Source organism: Polyergus mexicanus, unplaced genomic scaffold, assembly GCF_030449975.1.
Source record: "Polyergus mexicanus isolate NDT 795.1 unplaced genomic scaffold, iyPolMexi1.0 SCAF_21, whole genome shotgun sequence".
Lineage (NCBI taxonomy): Eukaryota > Metazoa > Arthropoda > Insecta > Hymenoptera > Formicidae > Polyergus > Polyergus mexicanus.
The window spans coordinates 5,353,550-5,371,794 of NW_027223341.1; the positions used below are offsets into that span (position 1 = coordinate 5,353,550).

Genomic DNA, 18,245 nt, shown 5'->3' on the forward strand with positions numbered 1-18,245 from the left:
CTCTCTCTTTCTCTGACCGACCGCATTGTTTTAATTTCCTACCAAAACATCGTCATCGTCGTCCTTTTTTTTCTCATTCTCTTTCTTCGAGCTTTTTCTACTATGCAGTTTACATCGTCGCGACCAACCTCGCTATCTTTGCCGTCGTTCTCGTCGTCCCCGTCGTCACCGACGGCGAACGACTAACCACGAACTCTTCTCGTGAGATACCATCGGCAGTTTCTGGTTAGAGACATCGGTGGCGGGCAAAGATGCGGCCTGTTGTCCGCCGCTGAGATTGATTGCGTCGCCATCCGAGAATTAAATAAGCCACGCGATAGTTTCATTCGTCGGCGACGTGGCGGGTCCTGGTCACGGGATCTTTCTACCTAATCTTGTCATGGGAACTTACTTCCTGCGATATTGGGAGTATCCGTGTTGGCACCATGATAAGAACCATTACTGATCGTTAAAGATTTAGTTGTTGAAAAAAATATCGTTTGCAAAGATTCATTAAGAAACTTAAGTGTATTTTTTATTTTTTTATTTTTTATGAAAATTATTTTTCAAGGTAAAATTTATTTTTAAGTTATTTTTTAAGGGTAAATATTAAACTCTTTTGCGTACAAGTTGGGATTTTTTTATATACTTGGCGTATTTTTTTTTACCTTTGTGAGGTTTTTTTATGTTCATTATTATTTAGTGGCTGATTAACGAGCGTGCGTAAATTAAATGATTTGAAAATGCTAGAGAATCTCTCGCGCTGCTTATCTCGTTATTATATTCTATTGGATGATTGCATAAGTTCGTGCCCGATTTAAATATAAACTTCAATAGATTATATTTTAGAGATAACACTTTTATTAATCAATTATATAGTCTCCATTCTTTTCTACAATGGTTTTCCAACGATCTATAAGCTTGTCGATTCCATTTTTGAAGAAAGAACTTGGTTTTTCTTGAAAAAAGTTTGTAAGATGACAGCTTCGACAGCTTCCTCGGAATTGAGATTCTTGCCATTTAAACTATTCTGCAAAGACCGGAACAGATAAAAATCTGAAGGCGCAATATCTGGAGAATATAGCGGGTGCTGTAGAATTTCCCATTGCAACTCCTGCAGTTTTCCTGCAGCTTATTCCTTTCAGTCAGGAGATGCGGCACCCACGTATCAAGCTTGGAAATGTATCCAAGCTTTTTTAAATGACAAAAAGCGGTCGAATTATCGATGTTCAGCCTCTCAGCAATATCCTCAGTTGTAATCCTTGGGTTTCTTTCCACTAAGGCATGCACAATGTCATCATCAATGCCAGAAGGCCGTCCAGAGCGGGGTTGATCCTCCATGTTGAAATCACCATTTCGAAATCTGCCAAACCACTTTTTGACTGTTCGGAGAGCAGGAGCGCGGTCCAAATAAACGCTTAGAATATTTTTTTGTGCAATCCCAACACTCACGCCTTTCCGAAATTCATATAGCATTACATGCCGCAAATGCACCTTTCGTTCTCCATTTTTAATGATTTCTCTTATGCACAAATGGACTTATCTGAACAATGTCTGACGCTAAATTGACATAAGACAGCGTCATCTATTCGATGTAAGCAACAATTACCACACGAAAACAATAGAACTCCGCCATGCAGTAACTTAATGCCATCTATGAAAATCGGGCACGAACTTATGCAATCATCCAATATGTTGCGTCCGTATCGAGGAATCTATGATCGGACGCGTGGCTCGCCAAAGATAAGCAAATAAATAAGATTATTTATCACAAAACCGTTGTACATTACGAACGTAATATACAGCTCGCGATATGTCACAACGGAACGTTTATGAGCGTAGCTAAAGGCATCTTTCGTACAACAACATCGGTACAATGTCAGATGTTCTCGCGACAACCCCTGTGGACACCGTCGTTTTCTCGGAGCCGTTTTTTCGTCTGCCTACTTGAACCATCCACCCACACGTTGGTCCTTACCATCATCACCGCCATCATCATCGTCGCTATTAGAGAGACACCGCATCGCATCTACTGTCGACACCGGCGCACCCACGCAACAAATCAAGCGAATCTTTTAATTGCCTGACATCTTTACGACTCCTATAAAACAATGAATAGGTAGGTATATAGATTTTGAATGCGAGAGAAGAAGATACGGGGAAATCGTATCCGCACGCAGAGATGGTCCCGGTCGTCGTCGTCGTCGTCGTCGTATCGGTGTCCGACTGAGACCGCGGTATATATCATGTTTACGGTGTCAGGGTTGCGTACCGAGTTGCCCCGCTGATTCGTGGGTCCCACGCGATGCCACGCGATTGCGTCAGTGCCCGAGCGTTGCGTTCCGGTCAGGCAACCAGGAATGTCCATTCCCAGGACTCGTTTCTGTTCCGAGCCTGCGGAAACCCGAGACGCATCGACCCTCTTGAGCGTCGAGAGTACTTCTTCGCCGTAATCTACCTGTTCCAGACGGAGAATGTTTCATGCTAATGGGTGGGGACCGCGTGCAAATCGAGGCGAAAACAAGACCCGTTGCTCGCAGGGCACATACGTACGCGCGTCGCTCGAAAAACATAGTTTACGGTAAGAGGTTCGGTTGTATATGTACAAGGATGTTCCCAGGATGATCCCCCCTTATCCGGACTTGATCCTGTCGCGAATCGCGACGCGCGAATATATTTCTGTTACGCTTGGAGAACGACGATGTATATAATTGTATATCGGCGAAGATTTGCGTGTGTGGTATCATCGTGTCGTCGATCTTCCGTCTTGCGAGCGAATGCAATTTACCTGCTTTTGCGATGCGACGAAGATATATTTTGTTAGCGGGATTCCTAAGAGCTTCGCGCGATAAATTAAAGAGACATACCGCATGTATATATCATAATTTTTCGGGATAGAGTTGCGTCCATAATTTTCTCACATTGCCAAGAAAGCTATGCGCATATATACACACATCCTCAGAATAGTTATTACGTACATTCTATTTTATAGAATTTATAGTATTTTCAATGATGTTATGGAGTATCTTTGGTAATGGCTGGGCCACGTTTGCCAATCATGTAAATCATCTATTCTAGATTTCTGACTTTTACAGAAATTTTTAGGTTATTAATTAATTTATATATAACGGCTCAAAAACATCCAATATTAATATAGCGCGTTTAAAGCTAGTATTAAATTTTCTCATAACCGTTCTTCGAATCCAGTAGTCACGGCAACAACGATCAAACTTATGCCGAATATTACTACTTCGTGTTCTTCCGACTTATCACGATATAAAAAAATTCAAGGTCAAAGAATAAATCAATCGGACAATCAAGAAAAACCAGTCGTAACGCGATTTGTACATTGATACTGCTCACGTATGCCATTAATAAACTTAGGTAATTAATGATCAACCACGATTATTCTCAAACACGATTTCTTCGAACCGTTATATACGATCGATAGATATATGACAACTGATCATGCTGTGTGATCGGTATTCCGAAGAATTCTTGACGAGGAGCATAGTTCCATTCGTCGGTAATCATTCATAGGGCAACGATCTATCTTGAGCAATGAAGAAATATTTAAAATCAAAAGTTGTCGAAAAATAAAATTTACGGAAAATTTATCAGCATTATATTAGGTGTACAACTTTGCTTCCGCCGTTTTCCTATAGATGGCTCTAGCGGTAAGTAGTGGTCGAAATAAATAGATCATAGACGTCATGCGATAAACTTGGGCATCTGTCAACATAACCCTATAGAAACATTAGTCGATTTGTGTCTGCATCGTAAAGTTATTCTCGATTGAAAATGTCAGTTTACGAGCCAAATTCTCGTCATTTGCGGGAGGTTTTAATTTTCCGCTTCAATATGAAGAAATCTGCGGCTGAGGCTCATCGAATGCTCTCAAATACTTATGATGAACGTGTCGTGAGTGGTTTCAACGCTTCAAAAACGGTAATTTTCACGTCGAAGACCGGCGTAGCGGTGGAAGAGAGAGAAGGTTTTCGAAGATGCAGAATTGGAGGCATTACCTAATAATAAAAGATTGGAAGTGTGTAAAAGATATTAAATGGCGTTATTAATCCTGCTTAAATTAGCGAAGATATATTGTTATTACCGAATTGGCGGCGAGTTGAACCAAAATAGAGTCTCGCGATATGAAGATTATGTAACAAACATATATGTATATATATGTATAAACAGATTGCTAAATGTCGGTTAGCCCTCGGGGGCGCCAGTGATAGTCTCGAGATACTCGTCATTCGCTGTGAGTTCGTTCGGCTTCGGCATTATGATCGCGGCGTCTGAGACCGCGGGGGGGCGCCGGCGCCGGCGCGTAAAATCTCTGCGTTACGAGTTCCCCCTTGCCGCGCATCACCGATGACCGGACCCGTCGTGGGGCCTCACACCACGTCAGGGCCCGGCAACTACCTCGGTCCGCCACCTTGCCTCTCGCGCATCTCCTCGTTCTCCATCATGGAAGATACGCCGCTACTCCTCCGTGGCTTTTGTTTTAAGGTATCCCAAGGATCTAGCGGTCGTGATAAATGGTACCCTTCGGGACAGGATCGATCGATAAACTACGTGCAACTACACGGTGACACATTCCCCGGCCGCGACAGAATTCGTCGGCTCCGGGGACGAGATCGGTTCCCGAGATGAGCGAAAAACGAGATGGGGTCTGTCACGCTTTTTCTCGGCGCTTTTTTTTTTTTCACTTTTGGATGACACAGCGAAGAGGTAGGAAAGTGAGATTTGCGCTCACTTTGGCTTGTTTAGCTCCCACCACGGAGAGTTCGATGTTCGCCGATAGTGTTCTTGTAGTTGACAGAGTTCAACAATCGCGAGCTGATTCATCTGTTTTCGCGCAGCCGGTTCGATTCTTGCAAATCTACGAGTATAACTATAACGTCGTCCAACCTGTCCAACTGGCGTTTTAGGATACGCACGCGTGTCGGTGTGCAAAAATCCGTGTAGATAGATTCGGGCTCGTGTGGGTTTCGTGGGGAAGTATAATTGAATGTTTTGTATAATTAACCTGCGCCATAACTCAACATACGTCGCGCCTCCAGCCGCGGGCAGACCTCCCTTCTTCTACACATACGTATTTACATTCATGGGGAAAGTATTTGTATTATATTCACAATCTGTGGACCTGCTCTCACACGATGTGGTATATTACCGATCCTTCAAATACCATTAAAAGCAAACATTGTAACGGTTTACCGAATACACGCAGCGACGTAAAACGCAATCTGTCGCGACAAAATTCACAATGAAGTGATATAATGTGAATAATGTAATATACGATGTTCGAATTTTGATTTATTGATCATTCAAATATTTAGCGTAAATTAAAATAGACGAATTAAAGAAGAAAACAGATAAAATAATATGATATTCAACATGTACGATAGATTTGCCGGAGCCAATAAAAATTGAGAAAATTCTGTATCATGGGCAAAGCATAAGACGGGTAAGTTCGATTATTACAGAAAATTGACTCATGGCCGAAGAAAACTGATTTTGCATGTTGCATGACAGTCTGCCGAAAGCAGACTCGGAGAACAACGTTCTCTTCCATCGATTCGTGCGAATTCCCAACTAACAACCGTATAATCGTTGCTATAGGAGCCGAGAGGCAATCTCTTGCTTAACCGGCATCTCTTCGCAAAGTCCAACGAAATTCCCTTTCTTTTTCTCTCTCTTTTCATCACGCGTTTACACCGTTCTACGCTAAACGACTTCAGTACAAATCCCATAATCTGCGAGCGGTATAGCTCATGGCATTTTTATGGCTGCTAAGAAGCATGTACATATTCCTTTGCGAGATCGCCTGCCTGCCGTCCGTATTCCGTTGCGGACACACAACACAATGTTGAAAGGAAGATGCGTAACAATCGCAAGCCATGTTATTCATTGAGCATTGGCGCGAATTGGCGTACTCTTGTATTTCTTCTCTCATTGTCGATTTATAGGAATAAATAATGCAAATTGAATATAAACTAGAAATTAATAAGAATATTTCGATATTTTGCTTCTACTTACTATGGGGGAATAATGTTATCCGATCAGAGGTAAGAAAACAAGAATGTTCAAGGACATTACCTATTCATCTGTATATTTGAAAAATCATGAATTATGCTTAGAATAATAATTTGCGCATTCTTTTTTTTTCATCGCGTTTGCCCGTTTTCTCACTCCTTGCCTTCGGTCACGCGACTGTAATCAACCGTGTCATTATCTACACGGAGCTTGCGAAACGCATGCAATAGTTTATAAATTACTTCACGCACGCTCTCGTATATTATCGATAATTGTATATGTATATAATCAACTGCTAATTCATCAGTTTACATTGCTTTCATGAATCAACTGATTTTGCGGACATTACTTCGGTATTTGTCTCTTCCTTTTCATTGCTATCGATAAATCTTTTTCTAGATAAAAAAAATTCAGTGCGAGGATTAAAAAATATGCGCGCTACAATCATTTCGCTACAATTCGCGGATTTTCCCTCAAAAGTACGTATTTTGTTATGGAATCTCTAAATGCCCATTTAAATAGCTATATTTCAGGGCGAAGCCATAAGGCCAACAACCTGTCAAGAGATCATACCCTTGTCAAAATAATCGCTAAATTATGGGATGCGTACAGTTTTAACTACCAACCCGCTCTCCCGGGTCAGTAACACATTCCCGTTTCCTGCCTATCGTCCAATCTTGGTCTCTCGTCAATATATAACTAGTCTTCTCCGTTTCTCTTTCCTTTTGCAGCGTTCTTTTCGCCGCACACGAATCGACAGGCATGCACGCCGTGAATGAAAATTGTGTGGGACAGCTGACGCGCCCGTTCTCAACGTCATCAATTTATGCATGATTAATGAGATAATAAAAATCGCTCTCGGAAACACGCGATTGGTGTGCGTGACGCGCATTAATAGTTTACATTTATTTCGAAATTTTTGACGGGTATACGATCGGATGTGCGATCATTAATTTTCATCCAGTTTCTCCGCGATGACAACGTTAACTCTGGACATACGGTTTTCATCGCTTCGCTCGTCACGATAAATCGAAATTGACAAGAACTCGAAACACCTCTCCGTTTTGCAGATCAAATTTAGCACAGAATGCGATAAGTAGAAATATTGTAATATTTGTGACAACGACACATCATGCAATTATCCCGTCAATGGAATTAACGCGGCGATTTATCGGCCAACTATTGTATTTCGTTCCGCATTATCGATCCTTTCTCCGCGTTGTCCGGCTTCATTTTTGCATAATTGAGAAATAAAACCTGCCTCTCCGCGAGCGACAAATTACACGCTCCGTCGAACAGCACTTTTAAAGGCTAAACCGGATACGTAATATCGATGATTTCACGCTACACACTGTCCGTGTCTCCTTCTATCGAGACGACGCGATGACCAATTCAAGATTATTCCAGGTACGCAGATCTCCTCTCACTCCTTCGCTTATGAACTGAATACACCACGAAATGGTCGAAAAGACATCTCGATAATGTACAATACAAATTTATATCTCGAACTGAGTTTACATATTTCGCACTCGGATGTGCGCGGCACGATTCAAGCACGCGGAATCTCGCGAGAAGCGTTTATTCGCGTCTCCTTTTACAGATTTGTCCGTTCGATCTGGGGCACCATCGTCATGGTCGACAAAGCGCAATCGACGAATCGATACGACCAGTTCGCTCGGAATAATGTCGTCTCTCGCATTCTTTTCTCCGCCAACGTCGGTCATTTCGCGCAAACGGCGCGCAACAAACATACGGCAATCATCACCTGGCATTGGTATTACGCGATAAATATGTTTTTGTCGCACGCTTATCTTCTTTGATGCGTGATTTGCGCGCTCACGTTGTCGCGTGGTCGGTTTCATTAATATTAATCGATTTGTCCTATAGAGCGTCGCGGCTCGCGCTTATTTTGCAACGCGCTTGAAAATGCGCCTTGAGCCCCCCGTCGCGTGTCCTCGCGCGAGACACGCCGGTGATTAATGGCAGAAAAGGCGGGAAAGAGATACGATGTCCGGAGAAATAGAGGTTTTCCCTTATCTAGCGGACTCTGCCGAGCCCGCTCGTTCTTTCGTTATGCTGCGAGAAGAAACATCGCGAAATGCTTGGCACGATGATAGGCTTTTACTTATTATCGCGAGCGACTGCTTACAATAGATGTAGAAATAATTTGATACCGTCCATCCCGCACGCGAAATCGTCAGATGAGATTTATCTGCTGTTGCATCCGTACGCTTTTAATTGCATGTACGCATACATGAAAAGCTGAATTTCCCTTTTGCACCGAAGATTGTCACGATGCTCGTTACAATCTGCAGAGTAATATTAAAAAAGACACGTATTCCGCGCGAAGCATAGGATACTCTCTCAAGAACGTAAATGTGTACGCATCGCGAGACAATCAATGGACGAGCTCGTTTTCATACACACGCGGAATCAAAAGTAGCTATTTGCGCGACGTAAAGCCCTGAAATTCTATTCCAGATACGTATCCAGATGGTACACGCGACCATCGATATACCGGGCGTCCATCGATAATTACGGGGCAACACATGCACCCGTAGAGTTCGAAAATCAATGTGGCGAAAGGGTGATGCGAAAATGGTTTCGATCCGTGGCCTGTTGTAGGAGATCGTACAGGAAGTGAAGAGAGAAAGAGGGATAAATAGAAAAAGAGAGAGAGAGAGAGAGAGAAACAAGAGGGAGAACCGGAGAAGGCCTAATAAATATTGGGTAAGGACGAGATCGGGCGCTACTTACGCCGTCAGCGATAATGACGGGGTGTGTTCAGGCTGTTTGCTTAGCGAGCAGATTAGTGAATGAATCCACAGGTGGGCGCCATCCGTCACACTCTGAATCGGATCGAGCCTTGCCCCGCCTATATTGCCAGCGACTAGTTCTTTTCCAGGTCCGTATTCATGGGGCAATCAAGGATGCCCGTTCAGCCACAGAATGGCAAGTATTATATTATATAATCAGCGATACAATCCGATTTGCGATAACACGTTTCAACGCAACGAAAAATTTTCAGTGTTCATTCAAGACGATACAATAATGTTGTAACTCTTCTTTTAATATTGAGATCAAGAAATAATGTTATAACATCATTTCTCGAAAAGAATCCGAAACAGTGTACTCTCTCTCTCTCTCTCTCTCTCTCTCTCTCTCTCTCTCTGTCTCTCTCTACTTTGAATCGACCGAAGCCAATAATTAACTTCTCACATTCTTAGTTATAACGCGACTGCCTAAATTGCGCCATTCTTGATCAACGTCTAACACTGTGGCAACATCGTCCCTTGATACGTATTATATCCTTCGTACGTTATGTATATATAGAGTGTGTCAAAAGAAAATATGGGGAATATGAAACAGCTTTGTATTATATCAATACAAAGAGCAATTTGAAATGCACGCATTCTTAGCAATTATACATGCGACGTGACCAAACGGCGATAGGATTGAAACTCGGTACACGAAACCTGTTATTAAAAGGTAAAGTAATATCTTTGAGACACCCCGTATATATATATATATATATATATCCTTCCGGCAAACTCTCAACACTGAGCTGGGTTCGCGTATCTATAGAACGGATACACCCACGAGCTTTCCGCCTACCTGCAGTCGCTGACAGAACTGATGCGGCACGAGACAGTTGCCTATGATATCCATCATCATACCTTTCGAGGATAATCGGTCGTCACGCCTATAACGACCGCCGAAGAGAAACCGGCACCTCAAGAGAAATCATTTGCTATAGTAAGAGAGATTTTGGATGCTCATTTGTCGTTTGGGACTTTTATGGATGAGGATGACACGTCTCGACTTCCGCCATTCGTCGAGGTGTCGCTGATTCAGAAATATACATATACATTTGTCGCACATACACACACATATATACTTTGAACTTGAAAAGAAATAGAGTCGAGAAAATAATTATGATGCTCAGAAATTTCAATTAAATGCTTCATATTATTTAATTAAGTATGCTTAAATATACCGATTTGTTCAACATGTTCTGATTAATAATATAACATCGCGGAACTAATTTTGGAGCATGAGACTATTTAGAGTACTTTATCCAAATGCGCGATCTATATAGTATAATCTATATGATCTATATAATGTAGGAAAATTCATTTTTCTATAGCGCTGAAAGATCTTGGGGCACCGATATGATGGAGTGTTACGGAGATTGGCGGACCACCGGAGTAATGTGCGCATTAATAGCAGTGATTACCCCTGCCTCGTTGAGAACAAACCCGCCCGCTTCTTCCAGCCTGCCTGTTCTTCGGGTTCTGCCTTGTTCTACTATACTTCGCGCTGTGCCCTGCCCATGAATTGATGAATGTTTACCAAACTAACTGCATCCTTTTCGCGCAAACTGCCCCCTGGTCATTGGCTACTACAACGTCGAATCTCATCGAAAGCGTGGATCGATTAAATTATGGGGGATATGCAAATTTGTGTCGATACGCGTCTGCGCACCTCGAGCGATCGGTAGAAAAGGCGCAACGAGATTGTTGGAAGAGTAATTATTGCCTCTCGATATTCTCTCCGTGCTGTTTTTATTAATAATAACGCTGATGATGTATAGGCGAGCACAAGACATTAGATTCGATCGAGAGTTATACGCTTATTTATCAATATTGACGAGAGTTATTATTTCGAAATTCGCGATACATAATTCAAAGAATGACTATGAAAGTATCACGTTTGAGAGAGAAAAAGCGAGTCTCTCTCTCTCTCTCTCTCTCTCTCTCTCTTTATCGAAAAAGCTATTGACAGCACGGCAATCTGCCGCAAGTACAATATTTCTGACGGGCTTTATTATTTATTGACACGTGTTTATAATCGCAAGATACAAAGATAACGCGGTAAAATTAATGGAACGAGATACGGTCCAATGGCTGTGTTTAAAACGAGGTGGACAGGAACTATGCACTGTCGGTACGACATATCGCGCGCCGGCAGGACTGCAAAATAATTACAGTTGCATTATTATAAAGTCACTTGCACTATATTAAACCGATATCATACATATGCATCGTCTAAGAAGGCCGCATAATATTAAAGCGGTGCTCGATCATAGCCCGTCCTCCTGTCATTCTCCGTTTAGTCTTTTAGACATATTACATATGTGTTCGCGATAGAAAATCCTTTTACATCGATATCTCATGGACAAAGAGAGAAAGAGATTATATCGGCTACGTAATCATAACATTACACATTTACTCAATGTGTATTACGAATCCAAAATGAATCACAGGAACATGGTACCTCTAGCTATGTGAACCTGGGAATCTCTGGCACTGAATGATCTACGAGGAAGTTTCTATTTGCGATCGCTGATAAACGGCCCGATGTCTCGAATTTTTCACAGCGCTCACACATCCCTCGTTAATGGTATCTTCTTTGCGAATGAGCGTGCACTGACGTATAGCACACAGACCACCTGTCCGGTTTGTATCCCTCGCTCCTTTCCTCTCGTTTGCTCTTTGTCTCTTTCTTACTCTCTCTCTCTCTCTCTCTCTCTCTCTCTCTCTCTCTCTCTCTCTCTCTCTCGCACCGGACGTCCCATAGGGATACTCGCAGCATGTGTCTGCGATAACCATACCACGTAGGAAAGGGGGAGGGGGGGGGGAGGGGGGCTTTAGGCGCCACAGAGCAGGTTTCCATAAAAATGCGAGCTACCCGATCCGCTGCGACACGGCAGAGTTTAATGTCCCGTGTGACCTACCCTTTCCGAAGCGACGGACAGTCCGTTAGATTCATCTAAAAATGAATTTGCTCGTTTTTCTCTTCGAATATATGAAACTAAATATATCTATGGAATATGCGGAAGAGACATAAAGATTAACGATGCATTCCTTGTGTAAAATGTTTTAATACGATTTTGTACGTTTTATCAAGGCAAAATATAATTTTTATTTTTCGACTTTTTTTTTTTTTTTTTTTTTTTATCGTATCTCATATATATTTAAGTCTCTATCTGTGATATGCTAATATGTAAGAGAGACGCGGAAAATCAATTATTACTTTACGATCTCGTTACCACGTTGCTGTCCGCGCGAACAACTCGAGCGGCGGACTCAATCTCTAACATATGTAGTCGCGACGATGGCGTATCGTTATTACATATCATTACGAGCAATTACGTGACATAAATACTTTTCGTAATATACATATGAGATGCTCAACATGAATAACCGTTTATTCACTACGGGATAAATAGCTGTGAAGATTTTGCATCCGGCTTGCAGAAAAGAAGCACAACATTCTTTCACCAAATTGGAGACGAAATCAATGTACTATTGGGTGATTGCACAAGTTCTCTCTCTCTCTCTCTCTCTCTCTCTCTCGTGCCCGATTTAAATATAAACTTCAATAGATTATATTTTAGAGATAACACTTTTTTTTCTAATCAATTATATAGTCTCCATTCTTTTCTACAATGGTTTTCCAACAATCTATAAGCTTGTCGATTCCATTTTTGAAGAAAGAACTTGGTTTTTCTTGAAAAAAGTTTGTCAGGTGGTTTTCGACAGCTTCCTCGCAATTGAGATTCTTGCCATTTAAACTATTCTGCAAAGATCGGAACAGATAAAAATCTGAAGGCGCAATATCTGGAGAATATGGCGGGTACTGCAGAATTTCCCATTGCGACTCCTGCAGTTTTCCTGCAGCTTATTCCTTTCAGTCAGGAGATGCGGCACCCACGTATCAAGCTTGGAAATGTATCCAAGCTTTTTTAAATGACGAAAAGCGGTTGAATTATCGATGTTTAGCCTCTCAGCAATATCCTCAGTTGTAATCCTTGGGTTTCTTTCCACTAAGGCATGCACAATGTCATCATCACGGCCAGAAGGCCATCCAGAGCGGGGTTGATCCTCCATGTCGAAATCTGCCAAACCACTTTTTGACTGTTCGGAGAGCAGGAGCGCCGTCCAAATAAACGTTTTGAATATTTTTTTGTGCAATCCCAACACTCACGCCTTTCCGAAATTCATATAGCATTACATGCAAATGCACCTTTCGTTCTCCATTTTTAATGATTTCTCTTATGCACAAATGGACTTGTCTGAACAATGTCTGACGCTAAATTGACATAATACAACGTCATCTATTCGGTGTAAGCGACAATTACCACGCGAAAACAATAGAACTCCGCCATGCAGTAACTTAACGCCATCTATGAAAATCGGGCACAAACTTATGCAATCATCCAATATATTCGTGAATTATCATATCGTTAATTATTCGTTTTAGATATGAATCCTCATGGATTATCAATAATTTATTCTCGACGTAATCGCACAGTGTGTGTGTGCACCCTCTATCTTTAATGTACGATGCTACAGAACAGACAAAGAAAAGGAGAAGGAGAGGAAAACGGCAGAGCGAAAGAGTGGAGGGGCGGGAAGGGGAGGAGGGAGGGGTAAAAAGGAGAAACCCGTGTAAACGATAAATCACGATAAATACGTTTGCCTGGACCATTATAAAAGGCGGAGGGAGAAGAACGGGGAGGAATCGACGCGATCGGCGAGGAGAGGGTCAGTAGAGGAGATACGCTGCACAAAGGGGTGCAGCAGCGCGCGGCCCGATATGCAGTCTCTCCTCGGGCCACTCCTGGATGCATCCACTTCTGCGGCCGCGCATTACGATCGCTTAAGTCTCGACTCGACTATCGAGTGATCCATCGCCTACGAATTCGACGAAGCCTCCCGCCTACCCTCGGGACATCCTCGACTAATGAGCGTGTCTCGATCGTGAACGACCGGTCTCCCCTTCTCCCTTTCTCTTCTCCTTCTTTCTCTCCGTTATTCTCATCTTCACCTCCTTCTTTTCTCTCTGTTTCTCTTCCTCCTGTCTTTCTGCCTTTCTCTCTTATTCTCTCTCTCTCTCTCTCTCGTGTGCTCTTTCCCTCCTCACTTCCAGATGCGCTCAACGTTCTTTCTTAAAAAGGATTCCAATTAAGAGAACCCGAATGAGTTGGTACGTCCTATTCGCGTCCAGCAAGTCCGTCGGGATTTAACGGGACGACAGGTGGACACGGTGAAATCTTTAGGCATGATCCCCGAGAAAGACGATGATAGGATTGATGATGAGCGATTATTGAAATTCTCAGAGGACACTGCGTATAAATAATTAGAGACGTCGGTGTCGACAGGCGTTAAGAAAAGAATCCGATTTTGTAACATCAGTAATATTTGTGTGATAATGTTTATTATACAAACGCACAATAATTTTCTTCATTTGAAGAATATTAATTATCGCTTCTAAAATATGATGGGATCTAACGTATTACGTATTTACATCATTGATTTGCGCCATCGAGACGCAGATTGCACGACGCGACATTACTGCGTGATGTTTATCTCGGCTAGGTGGGAAAGTGTGGTAGTTTTAGTACATTCCTGAGAAGCTGTTTGTTCACCTATGCGTGGTTAGTGCGTGGCGAGGCGATGGAAGATAGGAGAAAGAGGGGAGACGGAAGAGCGGGCAGGCAGATATCGGGCCCTGCGGGGGGCTCATAATTGCCGACCCTGAAGATCGGTCGACCCCATGGGGCCCTCCTCTGTTTGTTTTATTCCCTAGTTATACAAACGCGAGATGTACGACCGATATATGATAATCGTCCTTCTAGTTCTTCCAGTTCGTTTTTCTCTCCCTCCTTCTCTTTCTCTCGACTACTTTTCGTATTTTTTATCTCAGTTTTATCTCTGTGTTTTTTTTTTTTTTTTTAATTGTGTAAGCTTCACGAATATAGGATGCCTTGTAAACACTGATAGACAGGGACACGTCCGAACTAATTCTAACCAGAATCTACCTCCACCATTGATGCTGTAGAAGCTTTCGCCACGTCTCATCATTTACGACGTACATTTATTCAAATTCTACGATGGCCGAAATGATTGATACTCTTCGTTATGAGCGGCTACCTCAGGCTCTCGCGTTCGTCAGTTTAAGAAAGAGGAGCGTAAAATATGATCTCAAATATTTAATATGTAAATAATGTGCATATCGCTATTACCACATGCATTTTTAAACTGTAGATACAGTGTTAATGCACTTTGATAAAGATACATCCTTGATAGATGATAGAAAAAATTGGAAGAATAGATAAAAATAAAGAAAAAAGAAAATAATACATAATAATAATCTACATAACAATAATCTATACACAATTTTGAAATAATTTAAATAAATTGCATTGCAGAAATTGTACTCTTTCGTATTGATTCTTTATCAATCTTATATTAATTTGAAAGTATTATTTTCTTTAATATAATATTTTATTTTGTAAAATATTAATGTAAAAACTTGATTTTAATTCCTCCTTGGTTAACACTTTTTAGCTTTTCATTAAATAAACAATCTTATTTTAATACAAGCAGCGACTACATTTCAAAAAGATAGCACCGCAAATATATCAAGTTGCCCCAATTCCATTTCAATGAAGACAAAACAAGATAAAGCAATTAATTACCGTAGACTACACAAATAACGCGCATCGTACAAAAACATACATTAAATAACGTATCTGCGTGTGTATTTATCGTATATTTTTGTAAATATTTTTTTAATTATATTACTTACCTCATTGTCGATTTTCTTGAACTCCGGATCGTCCTCGTCCACCTCGAAATACAGCTCTGTAGATGTAACGGAAATGATGCCGGGCGCCACGATACCGGGTGCGATTAATCTGCCTTTCGTACTGATGTTCACCGGACCTGTGATAAAACGTGAACAGTCAAATTGATGCATGCGAATAACAATACAGTAAAAAATATACTGCCTGTATGCGTGTGTCTAACTATTGTATTTTTATTTAATTATAGAAAAATCCCTTTTTTTTTTTTCCTTAACTCACGCATCTTGCAACTTATCAGTAACATATTATTTTCGCAATATATGGCGCATAGAAATTGGAAATTAAAGGCAGAAATTAAAATAACAAGTAACAATTGACGACCGATATTTAAATAACGAATTCAACCAAAAAAAAAAAAAAGCAAAATAAAACCGGTTTGCCGGGCTTGTGATATGCCATTAAAATATCGCTCCTCGTTTATCAGAAACGGTACATTGACCAACCTGTCAAGTCGTTGTCGAGATCCCTGTCGTCTGACAGCAATTCACTGTCATCTAAAAGATCCGCCGATTGCAATTGCTGTTGGTGTGCACGCGAGGCTGCGAGATGCGCGTGAAATTCTTCACGCGCTTGAAGTATCGCGTCCTCGGGTGCACCGTGTTCTAGAGCCGCCTTGAGAGTAGCCTCGGGATGGCTCGAGCCTAGTGGATTGTGCACGAAACGCTTGCGTCTACGTGCATCATCCTCCCAAGCATCCAGCTTCCAATACTCGGCTAATCTGTGAACAGTAAAATACGCAACGTAGAAAAACGATTTTATAAGTAATGATTATGTTTTTACTTACTTTGCAGCCATTGGATCCATGTATCCCCATGCGCCGTGCTTATTCGACAAGATATTACGAACTTTCTCTAACAATCTGCTAGCGATTACGTTATCGCGCCTTCGTGCTGCGGTAATCAAATGATCGCACATACGTTCTTCCTCTCGACGGTCCAATAATGTTTGAGCGCATTGTGACTAAAATCACGAAAAATTATAGTTATTAACTTTCTTACATATAATTAATCAAGTACAATATATATGGAAAAGGATTTTTGCATATACGGTACTAGAAAATTCGCGCGCGAACCTTCAGGCAACAAAGACTGATTGGATCTGTTTACGGTGAAATAAAATGGCGAAGAGAAGAAACGCAGTACCTCAAAGTCAGCGTGTTTCAACACGTCATCCGCTCTCATCCTGTTTAAAATAAACTCTGCCTCGTTTGCGACTCTTACTATGTGATCCTTCATAGCGTGAGATAGCAATCTGTGTAAACGTAAGGAAGCATTTTCATAAAGGGAAACGAGAAGAGTTCGTTTTGCTTGCACGCGTTCTAGCGCTAATAAACGTCTTACCTTCCCTCGTTAATGAGCTCGATGAAAGCAAGACCCGCGTGCTTCTGCAAAGAGTTTTGCCATTCCTGAGAGCAGAGAAGCATAACCAATTCCACGACGGAGTTGCTGTTTTTAAATGTTGTCAAACCTGGCAAATTAGAAATAGGAGATCATTAAATGAATGATAAATCGTAGGTAAATAACAATGAACGACACAGTGCAAGAATGACGGACGGAAAAAAAATGGACAATGTCATATGATTTACAAGAAGACTGTCGGGTGCGTCGAGTGTTGTAAGTGAAAATAAAGTGCATCGATACGTTGTAAAACTATCAAACGCCACGTTTCTTGAATATAAAACCTGCGAGAGTCATCGCGGCTTTCTACATGTTGAATACTAATGGTGAGCGATAACTCGGAATACGCAGGCCGTCTTCCTAAAGTGAAATCATAAAGACTAATTTGAATACTCGGTGTGAGATGACAGATATGCTCAAACCATAAAAGTGATGAAAGTTTCGCCAAATATCTGTGTGAGCGGTCTTTAAACTTTTATTTATCTCGCGAGTATATTTAAATGTACAATTTTAAATATATTTTATACGGCAATACAGTTGAATTTTTATCTTTATGATCTTTTCATCTATTAATGAACACATAATACAATACATCGATTACGGTAGCGTTTCTATATTTTTTTAAATATTTTTTTAAAGACACGCGCGTTTATATGATTCAAATAATAATTTTTTTTTGTTTTTTTGTTTTTTTGGGTTACAAAATGTGACGCGTACAGGTCTTTCAGAAGTGATAATAATTATATTAACTAATCAAGAAAAATGTAAGAGATAAGAAAAGAGTATATTGTATAAGCAATGCTATGAGAATATAAATAATAAGTAAAAAAGAATAACTTTATCTAATGTGTCTGAAAAAAATTATATCCATATAAGAAGTCTGGCTGAGATTTAATTTCCTAATTCTTTATGATTCTTTTTTTTTTATCCGTGGGCGTGATATATCTTGCTATCGCTTAGAAAACAAACCATGTTACGACTATTCCCCGTATAATAAAATCTAACATAAAATATGTTCCTTTTATTTATCGAGTCTCTCAGACATTTTATATCGTACGCGCATAAAACGCAGAACGTGTTTTCTTTAGATTCGATTTTACAAACATATAATAACGTTCCCGTATATTATTATGATGCAGTTTGTAGAAAGTAGTTTCAAAATCGCTGAATTTTTA

The 18,245-nt window shown here is 41.0% G+C and overlaps 1 protein-coding gene across 13 annotated transcripts in view; it reads right to left on the bottom strand.

Annotated features, from left to right (window-relative positions):
• The window catches only part of Rg (A kinase anchor protein rugose), a 299,154-nt gene that overhangs the window by 51,168 nt on the left and 229,741 nt on the right, over positions 1-18,245 (bottom strand). For all 13 annotated transcript variants that reach the window (XM_070311919.1, XM_070311917.1, XM_070311920.1 and 10 more), the window contains 5 exons: positions 17,014-17,140; positions 16,816-16,924; positions 16,458-16,633; positions 16,117-16,391; positions 15,616-15,752 (listed from right to left, as the gene is read on the bottom strand). In XM_070311919.1, the coding sequence (XP_070168020.1) occupies positions 15,616-15,752; positions 16,117-16,391; positions 16,458-16,633; positions 16,816-16,924; positions 17,014-17,140 (824 nt within the window). The remainder of the gene's footprint in view (positions 1-15,615; positions 15,753-16,116; positions 16,392-16,457; positions 16,634-16,815; positions 16,925-17,013; positions 17,141-18,245) is intronic.